General features: G+C 39.1%; 1 protein-coding gene and 1 long non-coding RNA gene across 5 annotated transcripts in view; both read right to left on the bottom strand.

The window, feature by feature from the left end:
• Positions 1 to 26,553, bottom strand: part of SMURF1 (SMAD specific E3 ubiquitin protein ligase 1) — a 47,174-nt gene that overhangs the window by 13,007 nt on the left and 7,614 nt on the right. For 2 of the 4 annotated variants that reach the window (XM_074840445.1, XM_074840446.1), the window contains exons 2-9: positions 6,828 to 6,866; positions 6,067 to 6,175; positions 5,325 to 5,458; positions 5,142 to 5,207; positions 4,185 to 4,260; positions 3,612 to 3,865; positions 2,726 to 2,810; positions 277 to 423 (exon numbers count right to left, since the gene is read on the bottom strand). In XM_074840445.1, the coding sequence (XP_074696546.1) occupies positions 277 to 423; positions 2,726 to 2,810; positions 3,612 to 3,865; positions 4,185 to 4,260; positions 5,142 to 5,207; positions 5,325 to 5,458; positions 6,067 to 6,175; positions 6,828 to 6,866 (910 nt within the window). The remainder of the gene's footprint in view (positions 1 to 276; positions 424 to 2,725; positions 2,811 to 3,611; positions 3,866 to 4,184; positions 4,261 to 5,141; positions 5,208 to 5,324; positions 5,459 to 6,066; positions 6,176 to 6,827; positions 6,867 to 26,553) is intronic. The other 2 variants (XM_074840447.1, XM_074840448.1) reach the window with 1 other exon arrangement.
• On the bottom strand, positions 10,785 to 13,960 carry LOC141930101 (uncharacterized). The gene is made up of 3 exons (XR_012625206.1): positions 13,738 to 13,960; positions 12,426 to 12,516; positions 10,785 to 11,857 (listed from the first exon to the last, which is right to left on the bottom strand). It is a non-coding gene; the product is annotated as an uncharacterized LOC141930101 (long non-coding RNA).

Raw genomic sequence — 26,553 nt, 5'->3', positions numbered from 1 at the left:
TGTGCCAAAATAAGCAAGCTCTCCTTTAAACCTGAGGACCACAAAGCATAGTAAAAACATTTTTAAAGAGTGTCTGCAAAAAGCTTAGATAAAACCAGCACTGAGAACCAATGCTTGGACCCTGACTAAAGCATTGGTTGCATCTATTCCCCAATATCATTATCATGCAGTTTTTTCAGCCCCTCATGACTCCCAGGCAGTAGTTAAAATTCGACAGAAACAAAAGGTTTAAGAATCCAAACTTGACATGAATTATTTATCAGGCAAGATTCTTACTTCATGATGTGATGTAGTCGTGGATCTGTGAATTGTGTGGTTCTGTTGTTATGATCTACAAAATATATTCTTCCTGAAACTGTACTTCTAACTTCCCAACCTGGAGGCAAAGGTCCTAGTTCATCACAATTCACACTGTTAAGGTCTCTGAGGAGAAAAGCAAACGAAATGTTAAAAAGCACTGCTGAAGTTAAGATGAAACCAGTTTACATTCAGGGGAGGGGGGGACTGAATTTGGTGCTCAGTGATCCTAGGCTATGAAAGTCTTAGGAAGGACGGAATAGCTCTTTAATGCTGGCTTTTTACAATCCTCAATCTAAGCAGTGCAACTCCCTATGTATGCGTGGTACATGGACAGAAAGGTGCATCAGCAAAACACCTTCAGTCTTTGAAAGGCTTTGAAAGTAACAAAGCCATACAGTGTAAAAGTAACTTCAACATGCAACATCATCATTTAGGTGATGACCAGGCTTCTGAAGGCTGTAGAAGAAGGAAGAGACATTTTATCATGCAAAAATTTCACAGAAAACTTCCCATTAACACTAATGTGATCCATGTTCAGAAAACCAAACAATTAAGCAAAGGTCTCTGCACCAACCACTGTCTCTAAGCACCCATTAAGTTAAGAGGCTAAGGCAGCCAAATACTAAGATCATCTTAAAAAATTAAAAAAAAAAAAAAATCACCTCTTTAATTAGACAAAATTAGAATCCTAACTATTTGACTGATAAATCATTGAGAGTAAGGCTTTACCAGTGCATTCACCCCTTTCACCCTAGATAAATTTTGGGTATCATTCTAGGTGCTGCTAAAAGTAGTCACTCACTTTCAGGTAGTCTTTGAATTCAATACACAGGATGTATTTACACCTAGAAAACTGAAAACACTTAAGGCCCCAGCCACCTAATTGAGGAAAACACTAAGAGTAGCAAAAAAAGGAAGAAGGGAAACCTGGAGATTGTTTTTAGACAGAAAAGCTATTATTAAGTAAAGTATTCCCTAGACAGCTGGCATGGATTCATCTATTATCCAGGGTTGAAGACACCACTCTATACATTTCCTTACCTAAATCAAACCATGCAACATCCATATAAATGAGTAAACTGAGAGGGTTTAGAAAGATAGAAACACTTTGTAGACCAAAGGCTTCATTAGTGTCATAGTGAGTATAAGCCAGCAGGGGATATGCAGGCAGACAGACAAGCCTGCGTTAGGCTCCTTAAAGAAGATTATGGTTGTAACCATTTGTTTCAATCAGCTGTGCATCTGAAAGTACTGTAGAGATCTGATTACATCAAGTTTTAACCCACATCTGTGCTAAATGCCAAGGTTACGTTTTTGCACTCCAAGCTGGTAGTATGAAAGCCACCTTTAACTAAAATAAGAGTGACCTGTGACTCACAGGACACTGTTGTGTCCACTTACATTGTTGGTCCTGAAAACTGCCTCTAAGATTTATTGAGAGAAGCAGCAATACCCTTCATTAGGCCAACCTAAGAGACAAGGCTTTGGGCACACAAGCCTGACGTGAGTGACATGAAGAATAAGCACTGTCATTTCTTCCAATGATAACAGCTAATCTAACATCAGCTATTTTCTTTCTCTCAACTTTATTTTTCATATCCTTCCATGTACTGTGGTTTTATCAATACTTTTGCCTACACTATATCATTTTTCTAATATCCTGTATCACATTCATGTATTATCCAGCCAGCACGCAGCACCTGAAGGAGTTACAAACTTTGTGTTTCACTCTTTAATCTGATGTGCTGGTGGTCCAGCGAAAGAGCCCAGATTCAGAGCTCCTCAAGGAAGAGCACGAGACCTTAGTCACAAAGACTTCGATTAATTGCAGGTGAAGGTTTAAAGAGGCTTTACTAAATTAATCATGTGGAGGACTCAAATTTTCTAGCTGCAAATCATTGGTCTAATGCATAAAAAACCACAACACCTCTTCAAGTTTAAAGATGACAAGTAATCTCTGCTTCAGTTATACAGGAGTGAGCACTATTAGAGCAAAGGTTACAAGCTCAATACTCAGGAAACAATGGCTTTAAGAAAGTAGTCACTTTTTTCTTCAATTTGCAATCCAAACCCTTTTCATTAAAAAGAAAATTTTTATAAGATTAGAAATCTATAGCTTCACCGAAAAGCAAAGTCACGTCAATAAATTAGGAAGAATCTGTCAAATGGGAATTCCTGAAGGACTACATATTTTTTTCCCTTTTGTTTTACATGATTCACAAGTGGACAATTCTTTCTTTCAAAAAGAGCAATCCTTAATGTTTGGTGAAAAGGTAACTAGAAAGATTCGAAATCATTCCTCTGCTCATATTCCTCTCCCTTTGAATTTAGACAGGCCATTTCGTAGATTTTTGCTCTTGAAGATTCAGCTTACTGCCACAGACACACACCAGAGAAGCCTGACTTTGTAACTATAAATACATACCTTGGTATCCTAGGGTCATGCCATGTGCTAACTCCAGTCTGTGTGTGCAAAAAATAAACCTGTCCCTGTACCGTTGTTCTTTGTTCTATGAAAAGGAAAGAAAGATTATTCTTAATTACAAATCTGAAAAAAAAACAGAATAAACAGTTTGTTCAAAGCCATCAGCATCATCTTTTTGTCAGATCTAGGAGAAAGTACCTGAGCCATCCCCTTGATCTCTTGCAGCATGGACTGTTTTGTCCTTAAACACTGTCTTCACAAATTTACTTGACTACACATTTCAGTGGGTTTTTTTTAAACTCACAAATCCATGCACCAGTATGTTTTAGTTTGCATTTTTATTTTTAGATTTTGAGACAACCCAAACCCCCCAACTGGATTTCTTTACTTTTAGATTTGGTGTTTGCTTTCCCAAGATTTAAATTCTCCTTAATCTTATCCTCCCTAATCTTCTGTACTACTGGCTGCTTTGTTGCTTTTATATTTTCCTGATCTTTTCTCAAATGTGGGCTCAAACCTACACAACATTCCAAGGGGGAAGGAAAAAATAGCATTACTGCTCTAGTTTAAAGAGCTCTTTACATTCGTTCTCCCTAGATACACAGCCAAGATTAGCAGTGAATTTTCTGTAACAGCATCATACCACAACCTCATGTTTAATTTACCATCAACCCCTCAGTGTATCCTGGCATAGCCAACTGCTAATTAGCCAATCTCAAACTCCCATCTGCACTGCATAGTTTCTTTTCCAAAACGCAGACCATTAGATGCATGGGGATGCTGCATGTTCTAACAGGTAAATCACATCCATATATTAAAATGGGAGGCATTTTCTCTGAAGTCTTTTGAAAAAAAGTTCAATTTTATCATTCTGGAAAACTCTTACCGTAGCCTTCTGGTAGGTCAGGTGACTGGTGACCATGTGGTCTGTTCTGAGGTGTCTGTACATGACCTCTGACTTCAGGAGTCCGAAGTCGCTGCGCCTGAAGCCTCTGATCTTGACTGGGGGACTCTACGAAGCGACAGTTGCCTCCGCCAGCAGCCCCTGTGGTGTCTGTATATGGAGCTGGTTCTTCCATAAAACAGCTCAGCGGCCTTCCCGGTCCAGAATCTTCATAAACCGTTCTGAAAATGGGGAAACTTCAAGAGTTTCCATCACAAGAGAAGTGAATGCAGAAATGACTCTTTCTCTCTCTCCATTACTTCAAGTACCTCAACTTTTAACTTAATATTTTTATGCTCTAAATTTCTCATGGAAGTGCCAGTAGCACTGGTAACAAAAAATATCAAGTTCTACCCAGTTTAGCTTATTTTCAAGTATCCAGCTATAACCTTACTTCCTGATACATATTCCAGACAATACATTAGTCACACTGATACTTCATATTTCTAGTGTTAATTGCATTATTTCCACATATAAACCATTTTTCTAATTAAGTGTAAAGAAAATAATCCTTACCCTTCATTCTCCAAAAGCCCTCTACAGTCTACTACAGAGCCTCCTGTGCCTATTCTGTCCCGTGTCTGTAAACTGACTGAAATAAAAACAAAAAAACCAAAACAAACACAAGTTAATAATAAAAGAACAAGTGTTTCCTTGAAAACAACACAAAGCCAAACAACCCACATTTATACAGGGTAAAATATTAAGGAAAGCTATATCCTACACACAAGAGCGCACCACTTACCAAAACTCCTTCTATAACACTAAAGCATTACTGATTTTTTAAAAAGGAGAAGAGAAACCAGAGGCATCACCCCCTCAAAACTCAAGCTGAGTCTATTTCTGTAAATATCAAACATGTCAGGTTCTACATCTGTGTTTCATGAGGATCCAGAAAGCTCAACTGGAAAGAAATTACTCACCACTAGATGTCATCATTACAGTGAGAATTTGAGGTTTGCCAAATATATTTATATATCAGTGAAAAGCTTGGGTTGGGTGGGAGGCAGCAAAATGTGGTAAAATGGGGTAAATTAGCTGTAAAACTAGCACTGCCTTGCTGAAATTTGGAAGTGGGTTACATGAGTCGAAGGTATTAAAACAGCAATTTTCAAAATTTCTTTTAACTCCTCCAGATCCTCTTTTCCGTGTAAGATTCTCTCTGCCTGTCACCTTGGTCCAAATGCAATCCACAGCAACATTTACCCTTCCAGAGCTGCATTAGAAACCTTGCCAGATGCATTCCCTCTTTTTAATATTGTTTCCCATTATCAACTGAGAGAAAACAAACTCCTACATGGAGGTACAATGAAAATGTTCAGGTTATGTAATTTAATCCCATTAAAGTCAGAAGAAACAACACAGGAAAGGCACAGAAGCAATACTGACTACAGGTTTCTTTTTTTAATACAGCATTTGTCCATATAGTATATTTACCCAAGATGATGAAATTTTAGCTGAGAGTGTCCTTACCCACTATTTGGCCTCGTACAGCATCAGTATCTGTGGGATTTAGTTTGCATAGATCCAAACGCTGGTCTGCAAATGAGAATAGGAAAGATCAACAACACACTGCAAGGGGGTGGGAATACTATTCGCTACTCAGACACAAGGCACCAAAGGTTCTTGATTGCACCAGGTGGGAATTGCTCTTACATCCAGTATCTTTTAGCCTGCTGATGGCATTGGAGAGGAGTCGGACACACCCCAGGAAGCCAGCTCCCTGTTTCTTGTGGATTTTTTTATGGTTCCATACACTGATGGTTATGGAATCTGTCTTCCCAACATATCTAGAAAAATACATAATAGAAGAGTAATTTTAGAAAAAATACCTCTTTCTACTCCACAGAATTTATGCTTTATTTGTTACAAATCCTGATACATTTTAGTGCATTGGTCATGCTGCTTCATTATAAATACAGAAATGCTTAAGCCTGAAACGGTGTTATTAATGAATTACTGCACTATGATTTCACACAGCATGTTAAATTGATATTGCTGCAGCATGAATTTAACTACAGACAGCCTCATTAAAAGCTATGCAACAAGCTGATTAATGTACAAAACTTTAAAATTTATGTTTCGAGTAATTTGAAGAAAATAAATCACTACAACAAAGACAATTTTTTGTAAAAGCTGGGCTGCACTGCTCCAGTAGAGCTGACTCTAAGCAGTTGTGCTGGGTAACCTGACACACAAATATTTCCAAATTCAAACACCAAAAAGCAAAGTACCACTCCTTCATTAACAGGTAATTTCTTGCTGCAAAAAATCAGTCCTCCTCAACAAATGTGACTTCTTGCTAACACAAAATGAAGCTGCAGTGCCAACCCTTGCATTCCATTTACTAGATAAATCCCTGGAATATTTTTTATTTATGACTTTATGAACAACTCACAGATCATAATGCTGGTTCCATTTGGGGTCCAATGTGTTCTTCACAGTGTCAGTTGAATGGCACTGACCTGACCCATCAACAACTATCTTTGCAAATGGGTCAGGAAGTCCTGTGGAAGGGAGAAGGTGCTATTAAACATAAAACTTTCTGGGTTTTTTTTTCCAAGATAATGCTATCATGAGCTCCTGCCTGCATCACCCCCCAAGAAAGGAAAGTTGCCATTATCCTAAAACTATTTTAGCAAACCCAAAATAGGAAACTGAGTTCCTAATTAAGATAATGTACTTCTCTCATACAGATTGCTATCTGCCATAAATTGTTTTAAGTTTTTAGAAAACAAAAGGTTAAACGTGCTAAATTTAACAGTGCTTAAATGACCCATGCATACTGATAAATAGTCAGTTTTATTCAGTCCCTAACATAACATTGAGACTGCAGCACTGGGATATTTCACTCGTACCCTTGGCACGTCTCTGAGATGGATGCTCTCGGTACTCCCCAACACAGCAGCAACCTGCTTGCGGTCTCAGCAGCCAGGCTTTCAACTAGAATTTGTGAGACCTCGGACTTTCCAACCCTAGAGTCTATGCTATCTAAACACAATTCAGGGTAACGTGTACTCATGTAGCGATGCAATGTTACTGCAAGAATGGAACCACAGAACAAATGACATACATAGATGAGCCACGACAGTAATGCACAATCTACAAATAAATCTGATTAATCAAGAGCAGAAAGTTACACAATTAGAGCATACTTACTGAAGAAATCTTTCTTTGCAAGATTCTTGGCACATAATACTGCAAAACAAAATATCAGATAAAGAAATCTTAAAACCATAAAAAAACCTTTCCGGCAATCGTAGCAGCTACAATACTACCGGATCATAATTCATTAAAAAACACCCAAATATTAAATGTGAGCATTGTTTTCTTTATCTGTGATTGGAATATGGATTTACCTGGAGAAAAAAATCCTTTGCTGCTTTTGTTCTATTGTTACAATGCACAGAAGATTAAATGAACGTTCCTTTGTGTTAAAACCTCCTAATTTTCTACACTGCATGCTTACACAAATACTAAACCAGATTTTTGTTGTTGTTGTTTCAGAACACCTTTTTAGAACAAGGACTAAACAGTTTCTGAACGAAGAATGGTTCTGGGACTCCTGGAAGAGACTTGACTACGCCAAGTCCCATCAAACAGTGCAACCTCCTGCTCGTTGCACACAAAAGGTACGTGATACATCATAAAACAAAACATGGGAGGTATGCTGTAACAGCGTAAGCAATTTGCAAATACAAAAAGGTTTTGTGGTTAAGTATGACAGGACTTCACTCAGGAGAAAAAAAATATACCGAAAAAAATTGCATCAAGATGTTTTCCTTTGAAAGGGCCACAAATGAGACATCATTTCCCTCTCTCCAATTCTACTAAATAGCACAGTAGTTTAAGCAAAAATTAGATCAGGAAACTCACATCAATCTCCATTTCTACTAGGTCTATTACCAGCTACAAGTCTAATTTTGCTTTTCAGTAAGGACTGCTCAGTAGGATCTCAGCGATCCAAGTTGTTCAGTATCCATTAAACTCTTATAACAGGCCAGGAAAAATAACTACAGAGCCAAAGATGAAAATATTAGCACTCTAACTTATCTAAAACTAGGATCCAAAAGAGGAAGATAACTATAAAAGACCTAACTATTTCTGAGGTAGTCTCTTTCCCACCCAGTTCTGATCTTTCAGCATGAGAATGGATGTTCGGAATATATTCAAACGGCCATTTACCCGGTACGGGCCATTTCTCCTTCTCATTTCTGTCACCTTGCTCCTGACTTACACTCAGTCTCACCTTAACTCTGTATTAGGCAAAATGAACATGCAGTAGCAGAAGTATGGGAACAATTTTTTTTTTTTTTTTTTTTACACTTCTACTAGAATTCCACCTCTCAACTCCAGAGCAACGCTCCCCACCTAACGCAGCTAGAATAAAAACTGCCTCACCTCACATGTTAGGCAAACAGACCAAAGTCATCCACTATTTAACCCAGATGTTCATGGAAAAAAATACACAAATCCTCCGTCTTAGTAATAATTAAAGCAGTCGTACCAGGAAACTATTTTTAGAATGGATTAAAAATTATTTATTTCTTACATTGGCAAACTGCATAATCAGAGAAAGCTTCTCATGTGTTTTTTTTAAACAACTAACCGAAAAAGAGAAGTCTGCAGGACTATGGCAATTCAATTTGAAACAAAACAGGATTACAGAATCACCATCCGCTGTTCTATGGAAGCACGACAGAGCAACCTTTAATTTCCTCTTCCTGTTGCGAGTGCTTCAGAGGAGAAAATACCAGAAAAACAGGGAACAAGTACAGGTAAAATCAGAACTTGTATGTTCCAGTACAAGCCAAAAGAATTTTAAAGTTCCTGTGAGTGGTGGAGCGCCTTTTTTTTTTTTTTTTTTTTTTTTTAATCAAGTAACTCATTTTACTTCCCCATCCCCAATTTTAAGAATACATCATTAAGCTGGAAAAGTGTGCCATCTGTAACTATCTGCATACAGTCTGACTATATAATTATTACCTTTATTCTACATTTCAGGTGTGCTTTTTAGAGCTAACCAGCAGCCCAAGTTTCTGAAGCTATTATTGAAGAATTATATTTTTTCATTTAACTCTTCTCCCCCTGCCACGCCACGGGCTTTCAGTCTACAGTAGATGAGCACAGCTGCCAATTTTCCAGTTGCAGCCTGTGAAACCCTCAATTTTAGGTTGCAAAAATCATTACACTTTCTTCTAAGAAAAATATTGGCACAACAGCTAATAGCTGAAATAAACCTTTATGGAGCAATCTCCAGAATCAGGCTGCTCGAGATGGACCATTGGCTCTGTTCCACTATTTGCATATTAAACCCACTAGAGCAAAAAATATTTTCAAGTGCTCTATCACTTAAAAGCCATAGATTTCTAAATTCCAGTAAAGAAACAGGTGACAAAGGTCAGCAACGGGAGACTTGGACATGAAACCATGCCAGCAGCAGAGCAGACAGCCCCTCCCTGCTCTGTAAAGCTGGGTATATGCCAGATTTGCTTCTGAAACACATTATCTCCAATAAGACTTCAGCAAGACTGCTAGCAGGATCTGACTGCTGCTACTTCAAGCCCGTGAACTCAGGTAGATTTAGCTACAAAGGCTTAAAAAGTTATTAATTTTATCCCTGCATCAGAGGCGGTGTAGAAGAATGGGACGGATACTTATCTGCAAACCAGGCAACTGAGAAGCACTTTGCACAAGCTTTGTACAAACCCTGCCTTTGCCTACTTTCCATCTTTCCAAAGTGCTTTTTCTTTTCGTTTTTCTTCCTTTTAAACAAGAAAGGTTTAGGGCTTGTCAGCAGGAGCAATCTCCCTGCATTTGTTGCAATGTTACAAAAGGTACTAATTCTCCTGACTAGGGCATTTACATTCTGCCTTCTCAGAGTCAACCGACTTGTTTCAGCTTGACATAGTATTTGTTTATACTCCGCTCTGGATTGCTGCGCAGCACTGAGCTATTTTTTTTTAATACAACAGATCCCAAACAACACTGAAACAATGTCTTTACATCTAGATTATAATATTTATAAAGGGATGGGAATGTTTTTTTAAGTACCTGACATTATTGAGATAATTTCAAAGGCCAAATTAGCCAGCTGCGTAAAGTACTAGTGTGAAAGCATATTTGGCAGGAGGTGAAGAAAGGATGAGCCTTATACAAAGTCAGTATTCACCCTGGGGATGTCTTCAATGCAGATGTAACTTGAGCGAGTTGAGTGGTTCTTCTGCCAGCCCCCGGTTGTCCACCCTGCTTCCAAAGCAGAAATGAATCATCTGCTGTGGTTCAGGAGGTGCCGCAGGAGCAAGCTACAGACGGGTGTAGTAAGGAAGGCAGAGTGGCACCAATGTCTGAACAACCCAGCCGAGAATTGCATCAGAAAGGTGCTGCTTCATCACCGAGCCAACCTATCTCTGCAGCAAGACCAGCATTTTCAGAAAGGAGGCAGAGAGAGACAGCCTGGGTGAGTAACCATTTCAAACATCCCCAAGTAAACAGACCCAGCCTTCGTGTGCAAGTTCCTCCTTCTGAATCGTCCGCAGGAGAGTCCTCACATTGCTGTCTCTGCATCAACACCACATTTATTCACATACAACACGCCCCATCCCATAGCACTGTGCTAAGATGCTGCAACAGTTTTCAGCTGCAGAGTGTAAAAACAAGATAGTTGTATTTTGAGACCGGGGCGGGGGGGGAGGTAAGTGATGAAAATATTCCATAGGTCCCAGCCTGTTACCAGTGCAAAACAGCAGGCAAATTTGCACCTGGGACTGCATTCATTCACACTTTTTCAGTTAAAGGTAAGAGCCTCCTTGCTCAAATTAAGGACTTTTACACATGAATAGGATCTGAGCTAACTGTGGCCTTCAATTTAGTACTCAAGTTAATTTTGAAGACAAGACAAACCAGAGTTAGGTCCATATCTTCCTTAGGAAAGGGGGGGAGGTCATACTGAACGAGGGCTTTTCAGCCATCTTTGGCCTTCCTTTGATATTCCAGGTTAATCATTTGTGCTTGTATAAACAGGCAGCTAGATTCCAGGATACATTCGTTTTACTTTCTGACAGAAAATAAACACAGGCCAGCAGGCTGATGACGTTGAAAGGACTTGACTTAATATTTACTTCTGTGTAGACCATCTTTAATCATAGAGATATGCAGCATAATCATTAAAAGCATCACAGGTCAGTTGGTTTGTTTTAAGATAGAAGCAAGAAGCAAAGGAGAACAATGAGGCTTTGGAGGAGACATAAAATGAAACTAAAGTTACTGCATACCACTGAAAAATAAAAAAGGCTGCAAAGCTGGTCAAATATGATGCATCCAAGTAATGGAAACATCTCTGTTAATGCTTCAAAGTCTGCCTAACTTTTGACTTGTGAAGCTGGTAACCTGTGTTGGAGGTGGGGTTGCTGCAGCTCTACTGTATGACAGCAGGACAGCCCCCTGTGCACGCTAGCTTACAGGCTGGTTTCCACAGCAAAAATTCTGCCATCCCGAAAAACAGTTTTCAGAAGGCTGCACGGCAAAAATAATGTGCCTGAAGTGTAAAAAAGCCTCCAAAAAAAAAGAAAAAAGCAAACATCAGCTATTTACCACATGCTGCTCTAACGCCCCAAAGCGCTGTGGCCCACAATTAAAATCTTTGCTGAATCTGTTATGTGAAATCACGTCTCGTCCAAACGGTTCGGCGTATTTTATGGAAAATACTCTGAATACCACAAGCCACCCCTTCTGAACCGCCTTTACGAATGACTCTGCTTACCGTTCCTAGTCTCTGCACATAACTTTAAATGAGACTTCACTGCAGATAAATGTCTGTTTTTATTTCTACTACTAGGCAACCCATGAAGGTTTTAAATGCTCTGTTTTTTTTTAAGGGTGACAATCATTTATATTTTGTAGGGTACAAGAGAAAGGGTTTAATGGGAAAGGAAAGATGGCTGAAGGCCCCAAGTGTGTAAAAACGCAGTTTCTTTACAGCTAGCCACATCACTGAGCTGAAATATACCACTTTATTCACAAATTGGAGTTTAAATTGTCACCACAAAGGCCATGGTTTCTATTCTAGTCCTTTTTTTGTTTGCTTTAGGAATACTTCTGGTCTTGCTCTTCGTCTGCTTGAGACTGAAATGCATAAATCCAGGGACTGCTTTAACTTCTCAGTAACCGAATCTGAATCACCGCAGCGCCTATCATGCAGAAAAAGAGAAATAAAACTGAGGTCTTCTGTTACATTTGCCAAATAAACCAATTAGCTGTACAGAACTAATTTTATACAGACGTGTACGCTGAGTAGCCTTCACTAACGATCTTAACGATCATGGTGTCAACGAGATTTGTGATCTGATACATAAGCCAACCAAACCCCCCCCCCCCAAGACCCCTCAGACTTCAGGACCAGCATACATCATGCCCTGACATTGGAAGACTCTGCCTGAACTCATGCTAAACCAGACCTTGACTACCAGATTAAAGCAATGCTTCATTAAAAAACCCTCAATTCTCACAGAGTTGCTAGATTTGATACACGAAGCCTTTTTGTGGCCCTTTTGTGTAGGCTGCAGTAAAAATCAAAGCCTCTTTTCAAGGCATGCTTTCCTCGTGGGTTGGAACTTGGCTTCATGTAGCCAGTTGAAAACACTAGACAACTTTGAAGAGATCTTCAAAAAACCACACACCCAGAAAAAGCCATTTTTATTAGTCCATTAACATGTCATTAAAGTATCTACTTAGCCAGGAATCAAAATTCCATCCTACCTAAGCAGAAACCCGTCACGAACGAGAGTCAGTCCTCGTAGTGCAAACAAGACCAAGTTGACAAAACAGAAGAGTTTCATCTTCAGGATTCCTAAGAATTACGCAAACTGAAAAATCCTCCTGGGCACTGACCAACAAAAAGTCTTCATATACACACCAGAAAGGGCTGATTTAGCCCTCGAGAACATAAATCATTAAAAAAAACAGCACAGGACTATTGGAAGAACAAGACTCATTAAATTCCCAGTTAACTGAGACTGCGTGCAACACAAGACCAGTAAAGCAAGTTTAAGAACGAACTGAGTGAGGCGTAAAACTTGGGAGAAACACTAAGAGTTATGGAATTAGCTGAAGAACTTTGCAGGGATAAAAAAGGGAGATCAATAGGAAGCTGAATTAATGCTGATGTACAGAATCAGAGAAAGACACACAAATCAGAGAGGTGGACCAAGCATATCCAATTATCCCTCATACTAACTTCCCTTTCTCTTCTTCCTCCCCTGCTCACCCACAACCAATGCCTGAGATAAAGGCTACCTCCCAGATTAAATCTTTCATTAAATCCTAGCTATTACATCAGTTTTCTTACAACTTTGCTATGCCTTCCTCTAATCCAGGCCAAGAACCTTCTCACAGTCTCTACACAGTCTCCTATTTCCTAGACAGACACAGACTCCAAGCATCTCTGACTGCTTAAGTCTTACAGACATGCCCTCAGCCCAGCCTTAGCTCTGAAAGCAGAAGCTGCTCATGGGATTTATTAGCCACAGGGCAAATTCCAGCTACATTAAGTTCCTATTTCTCACACAAATTGTACTTCCAGGGGCTTTTTTTTTTTTAAAGTTCATTTTTTACAGCAAACCTTTCATAAACTGCTGCTTCACCACCTTCAGCTAATTATTCTTCCTGGCCCTACAGTGAGTGCTCAGCTGTAAGAAATACAGCCGGAGACGCTGGGGCAAGAGTGAGACCATAACTGGTGAAGCCTCCTCTGTCATCAAGACGCCCTTGAAGCACCATCCTCCCTCACATCCTCGTACCTTTTCTTTCCAAACTGTCTCCCAACATGTTCAAAGCACAAACACTTCCTTTGAGAACTGGAATTCAAGAGGTAAGTCAGTTTTTACTATCGCCATTTTACAGCCAGACTGCCATTTGCAAAAAACACCCTATCGATCAGAGAAAATGTTAACAGAACATCACGTTATTTATAACCAGTGCATGATTTTTAAAGCTCAGTCCTCCGCCCCCACCAAAACATCTGCCAGAACCACAACCAAGTAGAATAACAATGTTGTAGAGAGAGATTTACCAAATTCAGTCAAGTTCTTCCTTTGTTAAAGTGTCCACAAACGGTCTCCCAACTCTCTGAAACAGAGTATATGCTCAGGCTTCAGCTACAGTGTCAGCTTCTGTGTACACTAGTAAGAAATAGAAATACCTGGAAAGAACTCAAAATTTCTGTTAAAACCACACAGGATAATATCCTGTTTCTCAGGGCAAATACAATCTCTTAGCTGACAGTGAAACAAAACAATTTCAATGACAAAATTCCTACTGCAAATACAAAATGGCATTTTACATTTACTCTACACTTCATTGTGCAAGTTGTAGTTACTGGGATCAACACAATTCTGGATTTCTTCCCTTACATCTCTTGTATCTCCAACCACGTGCACTTGCATTGAATAATTCATAGTTTCAAGCAAGTAGTGTCTATCAAGATAGGCTTATCTGCACGGCTTGCACATACTTGGGCTCACGTTTTTAAACAGACACTGATGTTGCACTGTGCGACAACATCGCCATAATAAAGTTAAAAACACGCCACGAAACTATGTGGCTCAATTTTCATAAATTACATTAAAACTAAGGAATAAATCCATGCTGAAGTCTTAATACTTAGCTTTTACAGTTACCCGAGCCCTGAAAAAGCATCTGGAAAAAAATTCCTAAAGCATGAAAAACATGTTCCTCCACCCACATGCACTCATAACTCAGATTCCAAACTGAATTTTACTAAGATTGCCAAAAATATTTTGCACTTTTAACACTTGGAGTTTTCAAAGCACCTTTTTCAAATCTCTACAAATGTCAATACCTAACAGGACCACATACTCAACCTCATATTGCTCACAACAGGTCCCAGGCAGAGTTGGGGATCAAGCTCAAACCTAGCCCTACTCCTATACTCCCAGTAAACAAAAGGTCCTTTCTAGAAATACCATCCACATCTTCAGACCTATAGATTTGTTTCTCTAGAAAATGATACACGAACAACAGTCATTTACTAAATCAAAGACAGGAAAAAAACCCCCAAACACTCTAGATACTACTTAGGCAGAAATTATGTGTTAAATAGTTGACACTCCTGTAACGGAGAATGAGAGCCCCTGTGCAGCACAGTCTACCGCTCAGTCAGCATTTAATTTAGGTGTGTTTAATTTAACATGCCTCTGATCTCCACTTTCCTAAGTGTATAAAGCACTAAACATCTTATTTTCATTACCAAAAAGCAGCTTATAAGGACTCTCCCGTGCAGCTGATCATTTGCTTACTAATTCAGTACATAAAAGGCTTTTCCAATAAATATTATGTTCACCATAAAACACAGAAATTTAGATTCCCCTTCTTCCCAGATATTCTCTATGGGGCTACCCATGCCACTACTACAACTATGTTTTATAACCAGTTGTTTTATGTTTTATAAACCAGAGTTTGTGAGACTCAAGTTACAAGTACATTTCTGTATTAACAGCAGCTTTTTTTCCCCCACAAAACACCATCCAATTAATGGACTTAGAGCTTTTACAAGACATTCATTTCCTAAATCCAGGAGGAAAACCTGCACAACTGCCCTCTGATGCTTTATAAAGGAGGAAAAAGTCCCGAACAAGGGACCAAAACCGGTAGCAACACACTTGCAGATGCTTACCATACACCTAGAATTAGCAGAAAGCCCAAGCAATCATACCAATTAAAACAGAGCCAGCCTTGGGGTCCTGTCCATGGATCAAAACATTTTTTAAATCATAGGAACAGAACACACCATTTCTGTACTTTCTAACCCAACACTACCTCCAGTTCTCTTCATATACATACTGTCTTGCCTCAAAATATCTGCCTGTTTTTCAGAAAGCAGAAAAAAGTCTGACCTTCCACTGCAAAACACGTAAAACCTGTGAAAGCAGAAAACTTGGTATTGAAAATCTTGGCAAAGTTAGACTAGGTACAGCCAAGCAACTTTTCAATAGAAACACTGAATTTCTGTCAAACAGTAAAAGGTCTAAAACTTCCAAGCTAAAATGAAGCAGATTTTTCAGTTTAAAACATATGTTTTGTATCTCCAGAGAGTGGCTGGTATTTACATCGCTTCACGAACAGGTAGTGTCAGTATTTCAACAAAGCGATTTGAATGTTAAACACTATTGTAAAGACGGAAAAATGAATGCAATTTAACACATTCTCAATCTCAATTTAAGAACTGAGATTTGGTTTTCCAGACAGAACCAATATTCAGCTTCTTTGATATCTTACTGCAATTAAATAAGGTACAAAAATCAACTTTATAGGAACAAAATTTTCCAGTGGGGGTATTTTAATAAACAGTGCAGAATTAATGTCTGGTTTTCATCAAGCACGAAGTAGATTGCTTAAAAGCAAGACCATTGTTATTCAAAAAATGAATGGCGTTAAGTTATGTGCAAGTTGTAAACTATGTAAACTATTAGTTCATCCCGTGAGGGCTTAAATGTATCAGTAGAAGAGTTTTAGTTAAACAATTCACATGGAACATTGCCTTAAAACTAAATATACAGGTTTGGCTCTGGTCAAAGTAGGACCGCTCAACTCGGTGTTAAACTAAAGCTGCAGTGTGAACCAAGAACAAGAAGCTGGCAAGAGAATTGCTTAGGTGACCTAGGACGCTGCTGCTGCTGAAATTAACTGCCAGTAAAATGGAAAAAAAAATAATCTTTAAAAACATTGAAAATAAGAAACAACAAATTTTGCTGGAGTAATTTTTAGAAGTTGCAGTTAAATGCGTAAAACACTGATGACCACCGTGGTCACAGTATTCAAGAATCCACATTTCTTTGTTCATTGTGAAACATTTGAGTGAAGAATCTCCAATACAGAAATTCCATGGAAAAAGAAATTTAGCCTATGGAATATTACATATATAAAAAGAACAAACCTCAGGAAAAATGGTGCACCAGGCTTAAGCTATTTTGGTAAAACTCAAGACACATTTTACATTTCTTTATTAACTGGAGAACCTTGTAACAAGCAGTTGCTAGAAATCTACTGCAAAGAATAACACTTAGCAAGCACCTCTTCTAGCATTACTAACAACTTCAGTAACTGCTACCAGAACAAATTCCAACAGGTACTGGCTGACTTTTCAAGAGGCACAGTCAACACCCCAAATTTTTATGCAAGTAAATCAAAAGCATTCTTTCTTTCAAACAAGGCATCAGTACCATATCATTGCTTTAAAACCACATACCTCAGGTGAACAAATGACATACAAACTTCCCCTAATTTCTAGTGCATGTAGTTGTTTTCCATGCTTGTATTTTAACTGAGGTATGCTGAGTGCTTTTTGGCATGTTTGGATAGAAGCATAAAAAGCTTCAAGTCTTGTCATATAAAGCTTTTCAAAGCCATGGGCCTCACTGCCAAAGAAACTTTTTCATGCTCTTACAGCTTTTGCCTTCCTTATTCACAAATCTGTTGTTCGTTTTGAGGTAAGTATGATAACAAACAGATGAGATGGAGTAGTACTTGCTGAACAGACCGAGAGAGCGAGCTCAGATTTAAAAATCAGGGTGGTGAAAGTCAATATTCAGTGAAGAGTTAACAGTGTACAAAAAGCCTAGAGCAATGAGTTCATTTTGTTCTAGGCTACTTAGCAAATGGACAGCCAAAAATTGAACCAGCTGGAATTTATTCAGAAGTACTTTTTTCTTCCTGTAGCTCCCTGGGCTGTCGTTATCAACCTGAGGATAACAAACATACAGATCATCAAGATCAAGCTGGTGCTGGAAAGAAGTGGCATAGCCTAATAGCCCATAATAAATGAAGTTTTGATCCTAACTTGGATCTTAGTTACTGAGGTATAAATGCTTTTAAGTGTCTTGTGGGAAAAAGTGTAGGATTTGCCCAAGCTAGATGGAATTAAAACATTCTACTGACTCATTTTCTTGATGATTACCCCAGATCTTGCACATGTAATGTTTAGTGAACAGTTTTAACCTCCATTCTTTTGCAGGGTTTCAGCTGCTACAGAACAGACAGTATAGATTATGAAAACGGGAAGACTGCATTTGTTTTAAAATAGTCAAGTAAAGGTATTACTGCAAAAAACCACCACAGAGTTGTTCAGAACACCACCTGGATACCTTGCTGTACCAAATCTGTACTAAAAAAGGAGTTGAGCAGTTTTATTCGTCACACACAACTGACACCGTATGTTGAGAATGGAGCAGGGTTTCAAATAACACACTATCCAGTATTTTTTCCAAGTCTGTTCAGCCAGGCTGAGCAGAGCTTGGTCGTTGGTACAGGCACAGCCACCCCACGATCGGCACGGAGGAAGATCGCCCTTACAGCAGCCACCGTCAGACGGGTGCTCTGCGGGGACAGTAACCACGAGCCTGTTACAGCAACTCTGTGTACTGACATTGGGCAAAACACAGCCACACATCTATTTTTGTCTTCATTACCATTTCATATTCAAATTATATCCATCAGGTTCAAAACAACTCAAGAGGCACGTGCAAAAAAAACTGGAAAAATGACACCTTGATTGTCCAGGTAAAATTTAAAAAAAATAATTCAGATTGATTAAGTGCTTAGCTACAAAAAGGGAAAAATTACTTTAGTATAATTTCCAATACAAAAGCTAAAATAAAGGTGCAAAGTTTAAATTCAGGAAGAGGGAAGAAAAATTCCGTTTGCCCAAATTAAACTCCTGGCATCACTTCTAATTTTGAATAAAGTGCATCAGCTGTTTTAGAATATTAATTCCTGGAAATTTTCAACTCTAAAATCTTCGGTAGTTTGTTTTGTGATTATTCAGCCTGTTATAATCCCTTTCAACATCTGCTGGAGAGGTTACAAATTGCTCTCCACTTTCTCTATGCCGTATTTTTTCCTTTGTTCAGAGAGCTCCGCTTAAACCCTCCTTGTTTACAAATGAAAAAACCCAGGAAGCACCAAACACATGACTGTATCTGTGAAGGGCACCGATGCTAAAAGGTGAGCAGCGATGTTGGATACCTGCCAGTCAATAAGCTGCCTCGGCTTATTAGCCTGGGCCCCGCGCCAGCATCGCTGAACTCGCAGGGGGTGTGTGGGGAGTGGGAGGTGACAGTGGTGGCACCAGTTAAGGGGGAAGGAGGGGGGTGTATGTATGTGCAGGAACAAGGAAGCTGTGGCAGAGGGGAAGGGAGTACAGGACAGAAGCAGGGCTTGTTCCAAAAATAGACTGCAATTATAAAGATATTCATAGCTTTTGGAAGCCAAATTTTTATTATTCATTCACCTGCTTTTTTACTATTAACCCCAGTACTGAATCACTACTTTCTTCTACAGGACGTTTATCCATCTGTTGCAGGGAGAACATCCCTATGTAACAAACTTTCTTAGGAATTAGCATGAAAGTTTTTATGTAGAGAAAAAAAATCTGATTTAATAACCCATCCTATCTGAAAGCTACAATGATGCATATGAGACTTTTTTGATGCTGCCATTGTTATATGGTAAGTCTTGTCTACAAGAAGCACATACACACACTCTACAATCTACCTAATCACGTATTAGTCACACAAGTGGTAAATCCCTAAAAGCACTTTGGCTCGGGTCATGCAAATGCTGGATGAACCAAGTTAGATCAGTTCTCATCTGATCTCCAAGCAATGAGATGCACGTGACCGCTGCTCTGCCCGAGGAAATGTGGGTCAATACGCGTGCATCCTACTGCTGAATTTGCACGCTCTCTAGAGACTCACAGCAGTGTGACTCAGGAGCACCGGGCTGTCTGCAGGCGCACGCTGCACATATATTAATGAGATTATCGCTGCTCCTTGCCGGTGCGTTCACACGATACTGCCAGTCGTCCGTAATGGTTCTTCAAGGAGTCCAACACATACAGCAAAATACTCCGTGTGTCTTACAGCCATGCTCCATCTAAAACGTTAAAATGATTTAGAAGGCTGACAGGCACATCGCACGACAGTAGCCATTAAAAGGAAACATCTTCCTTCAGAAATAATTAATCACCCGTTGTGTTTGAGTATAAACATCCAGATCTAACAGGCATGTGTTTCTCTCAGCTGAGCAGCAGCGAGATGGACAATCAAAAACCGTGACTTCTTCAGAGCTAGAAGTAAAGCTGCTCGCTTGGAGATGAAGGCAATACTAAGCAGTATTCCTCCCCAAGACATGCTCTAGCTGGATGTGGTTAACCAATAACCTCACATTAGCACCCCCTCCTTCCAAACACGATTTCCAATTAGTATCAAAGTTCAGCAGATCCGTGTTGTATCAGTGTCCTTGCTCTCTTACACAAGCGAAGCCATCCTCTTGACTTTAGGTATTTTTAACAAAATGTCTAATTCTTGCATGACCTACAGGAGGCACAAAACTGAGAGCTGAATAGCACCAAACAAGATTTCATGAAAAGAAGGCTTTTATTCAGAATAAAGCTGTATCAGCCTATGTGTTACTCCCTTGTTCTAATTATATAGGACAGCATCTATTTAAACTGCCAAGTTAATGACTTCAAATTTGATCAATAGTCTCTGTTTATTCAGCCCAGTGCTACTGACAGTCACCAGAGATGAACAACAAAACAAACAGAGTGGTCAGAGCCAATCTATGGTTGAGCAAGAAAAACCAATCCGTGACGGCAAATACCCTTCGATTTAGTCGGAAGGTGGGGAGGGAGGTCTGTCGCCTATGGACATTGACACAGTCCCTTTCCTGTGTGCCCATAAAACATTCATCCACATTATTCTGCTAACAATCAACTCATGAGTTGAGTGAGCTCAAGCAGAACTAACATCATGGATACAGAGTGACTCCAACACTTATCTTGTACCATCTAGCTATGTTAAATATTTAAATTTGTTTTCAGATTAAGCATGGTAGGACGTGACAACAACAAGAGGACGTCACTAAGCCTTTGGACCATAAGCAGTGTCTTCCCTCATTGCCACCGTACCCACAACGGAAGGAAATTTCCTTTGGAGCAGCTTCAAGAAAGGCTGGAACCATCTTCTTGAAAGCAGGATGAAAAATGTCCTTGACTAAATCTCCAGCCAAAAGACACTAGGAATGTTTTAGTTACAGACTGGCTTCAGAGCGCAAAATAAAAATAGAGTTTAGAATGAAAATGGATAACATGCAGCATGCATGTAGCATTCTAGCAAAGATTTCTTATTTTTATTAAAAAAATTAACACTTTCATTGCAAATTCAGTTTCTCAACAGTGGCTTAACAGCAACATATGTGGACCTCCCCCCACACCAGGCAATTTCTTTTAAGAACAACTTGCAAGCTACTCAGTAAAGGAAACCCCCTTTCTAATGCCAAGTGAATCCCCAGTCACAAAGACTGGGATCTTGATGAAAATGTTTTAGTGCATTATTCTGACCAGGATGTTTGGTTACAATTTTTCCAACATTATGCATTCATCACTTCGCCTGCAACAGCAACTGTTTGTATTTCCCCTGTACAAAATGTCAGTGTCCATTACATCAATAAATTATAATCCCACTACTGCTCCGAGATACCTTGATCAAAGCTATTATATAAAGAAACTGGAGTTTGAGTGAAAAGATACCATGCCTCTTCCTATACAACCTTAACGTGTATGTTTCATATTCAGACACAGGATTTTATACTTGGCTGCAGGATCCTGCAACAAAATATATGAAGAAAATTCTCCTAGACAAAAAGTTCCTTATCAAACTCTTATATTAACACATCCAAAGTCCAAAATATAATATCTAAAAAACCAATACATGAGGACAGCTGGTTCAGTCAAAGCCTAAGATGTTTGCTTTCCATTTTAAATTGATTAAATAGATTCAATACATTACATTTCGCATGGATGGTTAACAGTGCTAATATTCCAGATAAAATGAAACGCTGTATGAGGAAAATTCTCACTAGGGCTAGCTCTCACTGGATATATTACTTGCTCTCACAGTAATTTAGTATAAGGGAGGCTTAACAATTTCACTGAACAGGATTACAAAAAACATCTCTTCACAGTTCATGACACAGAAGCTCCCAGAAATATCTATTTATTCACTACCTTCTCAACACAGGGAATGCACTTGAAAACAGGCTAATGCTTGCTTTGTGGAAACCATAAAGTAATACAATGTTTGTTTGGTATGGGTTTTTTTAAGAAGGTGATTCCTATTTATCAAATTGTTGAGATATTAAAAGCAAGCCTTTTATTTGCATTCATATCACTAACAGGACTCACACACCTAGGAATCAGTTATTGTCCAAGCACTGAATGACAAACTACTGGATAAAACCAAAAGAGAGCAAAATTTAATAAACAATTTTCATGAGAGAAAAGCCTTTAAACACCATTTCACTCCTTACTAAAATAAGCTATGTGGCACTAATTTGAAGTGATAGTGCTGTTCTTTTAATTAAAAAATGCCAGTAGGAGGTTGACGCATTGGCTGATGCTGTAAGCGACATGCTCGCAGGACAGATGAATCTCTGTGTAAGGAATTAACACACAATTTCATCTGGGTTAAAAAGCAAAACAAACCCCTTAAGTCAAAACAAATGTATAGGGAGTGTTATTACAGGTGCTTGATAAAGTCATCTGGATGTTTCCCTCAGAGAATGTTGTTAAATTCTGGAGGAAAAAAAAAGAAAACCAAAACACATTCAATCTGGTTGTGGAATTAGGAGTTTCATTCACAAAGCCTGATTTACCTATAGGTGCGTGGTGGACTTAATACATGTATGTCCCTCCCCCTCCTACCTCAGAGCTCCTCTCCCACTCTCCCAGGTTGCTCCTTCCACATCTGACCACAGGGCTGGGATCGGGACCGGGCATCTCTCCTCGCCCCCTCCGGCAGCTCTGGCGGGCCACGGGGGCAGAAATTTGTTCTACCAAGCTACTCCATGAGTCTTGGAGACCCGCTATCCTTAACATCCCTGCCCTCATCAAATTTGACTGAAATCAGATGAAGAGCCAAAAATTAGTTAGAGAATGACAGGTGCGATCCCTTATTCAGTCTGGTAATTTTTTAGTCTGGAAAGAAGATTAAGTTTGTCACATAAGTTTATCCATCAACCTGATGGGCAACTAAGGCAGCACCATCTCCTGAAATCTGTAGACAGCTTCTGTATGCCAGGTTTCACGGCTGATTCGTAAAACTACCAAAAGCCTAGAAAACTGATTAATATCAGCTTTCCAATCCAGAAGAAATCCCTGCAAAAATACTTGCTGGATCCTCTTCCCCTTGGACTTGCAAGTTCTTAACTCCACCACCCCAGAAGAGGCTGGTAGCCACGACCGGGATCTCCTGCACGAGTCTCTGGTTGCTGCTATCATAAACGAGCATCTGGAAGCACGACCATCCTTAAACTGGCTGCTGCTCCGCCTGATACAGCCTCCCTGGTGAAGAAACGTCACAGAAACAAGCAGGACATTTTGTCTTTACTTGGTACACAGACTATCAAAGAGAAGTCAGTTTATCCAAAGCTTTCTAGTATATTTACTCACCACTCCTACAATGACTATTTCAATCACGTTTACACTACCAGCATCATCTCAAACATCACAGATTAATCTGTTTCCTTCTGGTGTTTCTCTCTGAACACTTGTAGGATCTACATCCTAAGGCAATGATAAAAAAACATGGTACTACTTTCCAACTGGGTTTTATTTTCTCCCTACTCCCCCCACCCCCCCCCCATCAAAAATACTTCTCATCTATGCTCTAGTTCAATTTGGAAGTAGCACATGGAGGCTTGATAAGCATCCTGCGAAGGAAATGCCTTGAATTGCAGACTACTTACAACACATTTTCCCATGCAACTTTTTATAAATCCCATTTGATGGCTGGTTTGCTAATTTCTATTGAAGTTTATAAAAAACATTATTTGTAGAGAAGTCAAATTACTTCTGTGATTGAACAAAAAAAAAAAAAAAAAAATCACTGTGAGTGCAAGTCTAAGCCAAACCGTTGGATTATACTAAAGTATTATTTACCCTGTTACCAGATAGACCTTTAACTCTGAGAAGGTATTTAATTTTAAACTAAAGAGCACAACACAGAAAAGCACCCATTTACATGTTTCTTTTGTTTGCCTAAGTCTCTTTGTAGACCACGTAAAAGCACTACTAATAAGAGCTGGTGACAATGCAGTTATTGGAACTGATTATATTACCCTAAGCAGATCTAGGGGTTGCATGCTGGTGTCAGTCTGGCCGACTGACTCTCATACCTGTGCTCGTTTACTGTGCTGTAACAGACATATCTAATTAATACATTTCAAAAAAAATCACATTCAATTCCCTAAAAATCTTGGAAAGAAGGAATTAAAAGATGTAGGTGCTCCTATGGTGGCATATTAGCTGTACATGTAGCATACTATATTTTAGTTAATTATTGCACAACATGCAGAAGTCAGTCTTAGAGCCAGACATTTGTTCCTATAGCCCGTGCTTTTACAGTCACAAATTTGATGTTGGATTATTTAATGAATTATAGGATCTCTGGGAAGAGGGGCAGGGGCAGAGTTAAACCCAAGTGTGGTTATATCACACCACTTCCAAGTCAAACAATTCAGACCCCTTCTCTGACTCCAGTACATTCACGGGCTGATGGACCACGCCGTGTGCCACTCGCTGGCACCTACTAGCTCCCTAACTTCACTTATGCCTTTTAACCTTATCTCACCTTATTTCAGCACTCATCTGTGAAACAGGGCCCTCAACAGAAGTATTTTCACTCTGGTTAAAAACAATTCCAGGAGTGGGTTAAATGCATCAGCAGATCGCAGCATAAAAACACTTCATGTAAGAAATAGCTAGGAGATGAAAAACTGGATACACAGAAGTTCTCTGCAAATTCCAAAAGCCCCAACACTTCAGGCATTTTATTTTTTTTTTTCCACCACGCCATTTCTGTTCTCTCTGATCTGTTGTTTAGTAGGGTATTCACAGACACATGAAATATGAACACGCCCATCGCACGTAGCACTATGGTTACCTGTCTGCAGGTGTTTTTAAGAAAGACATACAAGAGATACTGCTTAGAATTTCTACTATATATAATGCTGAAGTAAATATCATTTCAAGAGCCCAGAAAATTCACCCAATTTTTTTCAAAGGCTGACATAAGACCTTTAGCTTACATTCACCTACTCAATTCTGAACCCAAAGTTTACCAAATCTAACGGATTCTCTTCCCATTAACGCTTAAAGAAGCCTTAGACTTATGCTTGTAGAACATGACACCTCTGCATTTTAATTCTGCGTTTAAACTGAAGTTCCCACATGCATATAAAAATGTCTGCACACGTGAAAAAACCCAAAACACATCAGCTGCAAGGATAAAGAACAAGGCTTCCCCGGAAGTATATCAATCACTGCAAGTCTGAATTAAATTGGAATTCCTTGCTTTTCTAAATTCTGCACTTGTGTGGTCAAAAAATGATGCTAATGCAACAGCACAACCCATACATGCAGTTAATTTTCATATGCAGTCTGGGCTGTTTTATTTTTCTCTTTTACTCCTCAGGAAAACAGAGAACATGCATTTCAAGAGATGCTTCCTTTTCAATAAACTTTTCGGGTCATACACCCTATGTACTAGAAGATGTAAAAAAACTGACCACAGGGACTGAATTTCGTGCTGTAATATCCGGTTTGCTTTGGGGATGCAATACAGGCCACATTCAGGGTGTGAGGAAGAAAAGTCAGGACCATGAAAAAAAAGAGAGTTCAGACTGATGTTAGTAGTTGCCTTGAATTCAAAATAAATAAAGAGTCAACTATCTTCAATGGGTTTTTAACCTTTATTTTAAGGAGAAAAATACAAAGGAGAGCTTTTAATATAGTGCCCTGAAAACCAGGGAGATGGATTAGAAGACTATATTTTAACACATGCAAATTTAATTTGCCATTTTGTGAAGTAAACAAGAAATGGAAACTTTAAATTTATAAGAATATATGCATTTTATTTTAGTCCAACCATTAGAGGAAATAGGTTTCTATGGAAGACAAAAATGCAAACATATTAAAAGGTCAAAGAAAATGTTATTCCTCTAATTCACTCATACAAAACCCACCATTTTACTCCAAATAATAAAATGTATCTAGAAAGACCTCATCAACCTGAGGAAAAAAGATTGCATCCTATTGAAAATACTTCTTTGCCTACTACTGGTTACTTGTAAAAGCAAAAACTTCTGCAAGAGAAAGATAATACAAGGTTACCTATAAGGGAAGGAGAAACAAATTTTATTTTCTTCAGCAGGGTTCCTTTATAATCAGTGGGGAAAGAAACACCTACCATTTGAAAAAACCCAACCATGGCTAACCCTGCACATTAGTGAGGACATTCAGGGACACGTAATATTCCTGGAGTATTCTAGTGGTCAATAATACTTGAAGTTAATAGTGTGGTTTAACATTGCCCTTTATTCCTCAATGGGCTGCTGTATATTCTTACGAGAGAATCAGGAACCAAAGTGTAAAATAGAAAGCTATTACAAACACTTAATTCCACAGGATTTTCCATCATTTCTTATGGTCATAACAGCACAATTCAGGATTATGAGCTTAGCCCATTTGAACTGCTTCATCACACAACAGCCAACGTAAAGGGCTGGTGCTCACCGGGACGCGATGCTGGAGCCGGTGCTCGGCCAATGACAATTCCCTCCAGCTGTGGCGGAGGTGAGCACAGCTGGAACGGCAGAGCAGCCTGCAGCACCACGCAGTCACTGGGGGGATTGTGCATTATTTTTGCATTACTCCCAAACAATAATGGATTGTTTTACCCACAAACAGATGAACAAACCTTCCATTTAAATACTTTCTGTTAAATTGTATTAGTATGCATAATAGTGTCCA

This window comes from Strix aluco, chromosome 15 (assembly GCF_031877795.1).
Source record: "Strix aluco isolate bStrAlu1 chromosome 15, bStrAlu1.hap1, whole genome shotgun sequence".
Classification (NCBI taxonomy): domain Eukaryota; kingdom Metazoa; phylum Chordata; class Aves; order Strigiformes; family Strigidae; genus Strix; species Strix aluco.
This window is presented reverse-complemented; position numbering and strand designations above follow the sequence as displayed.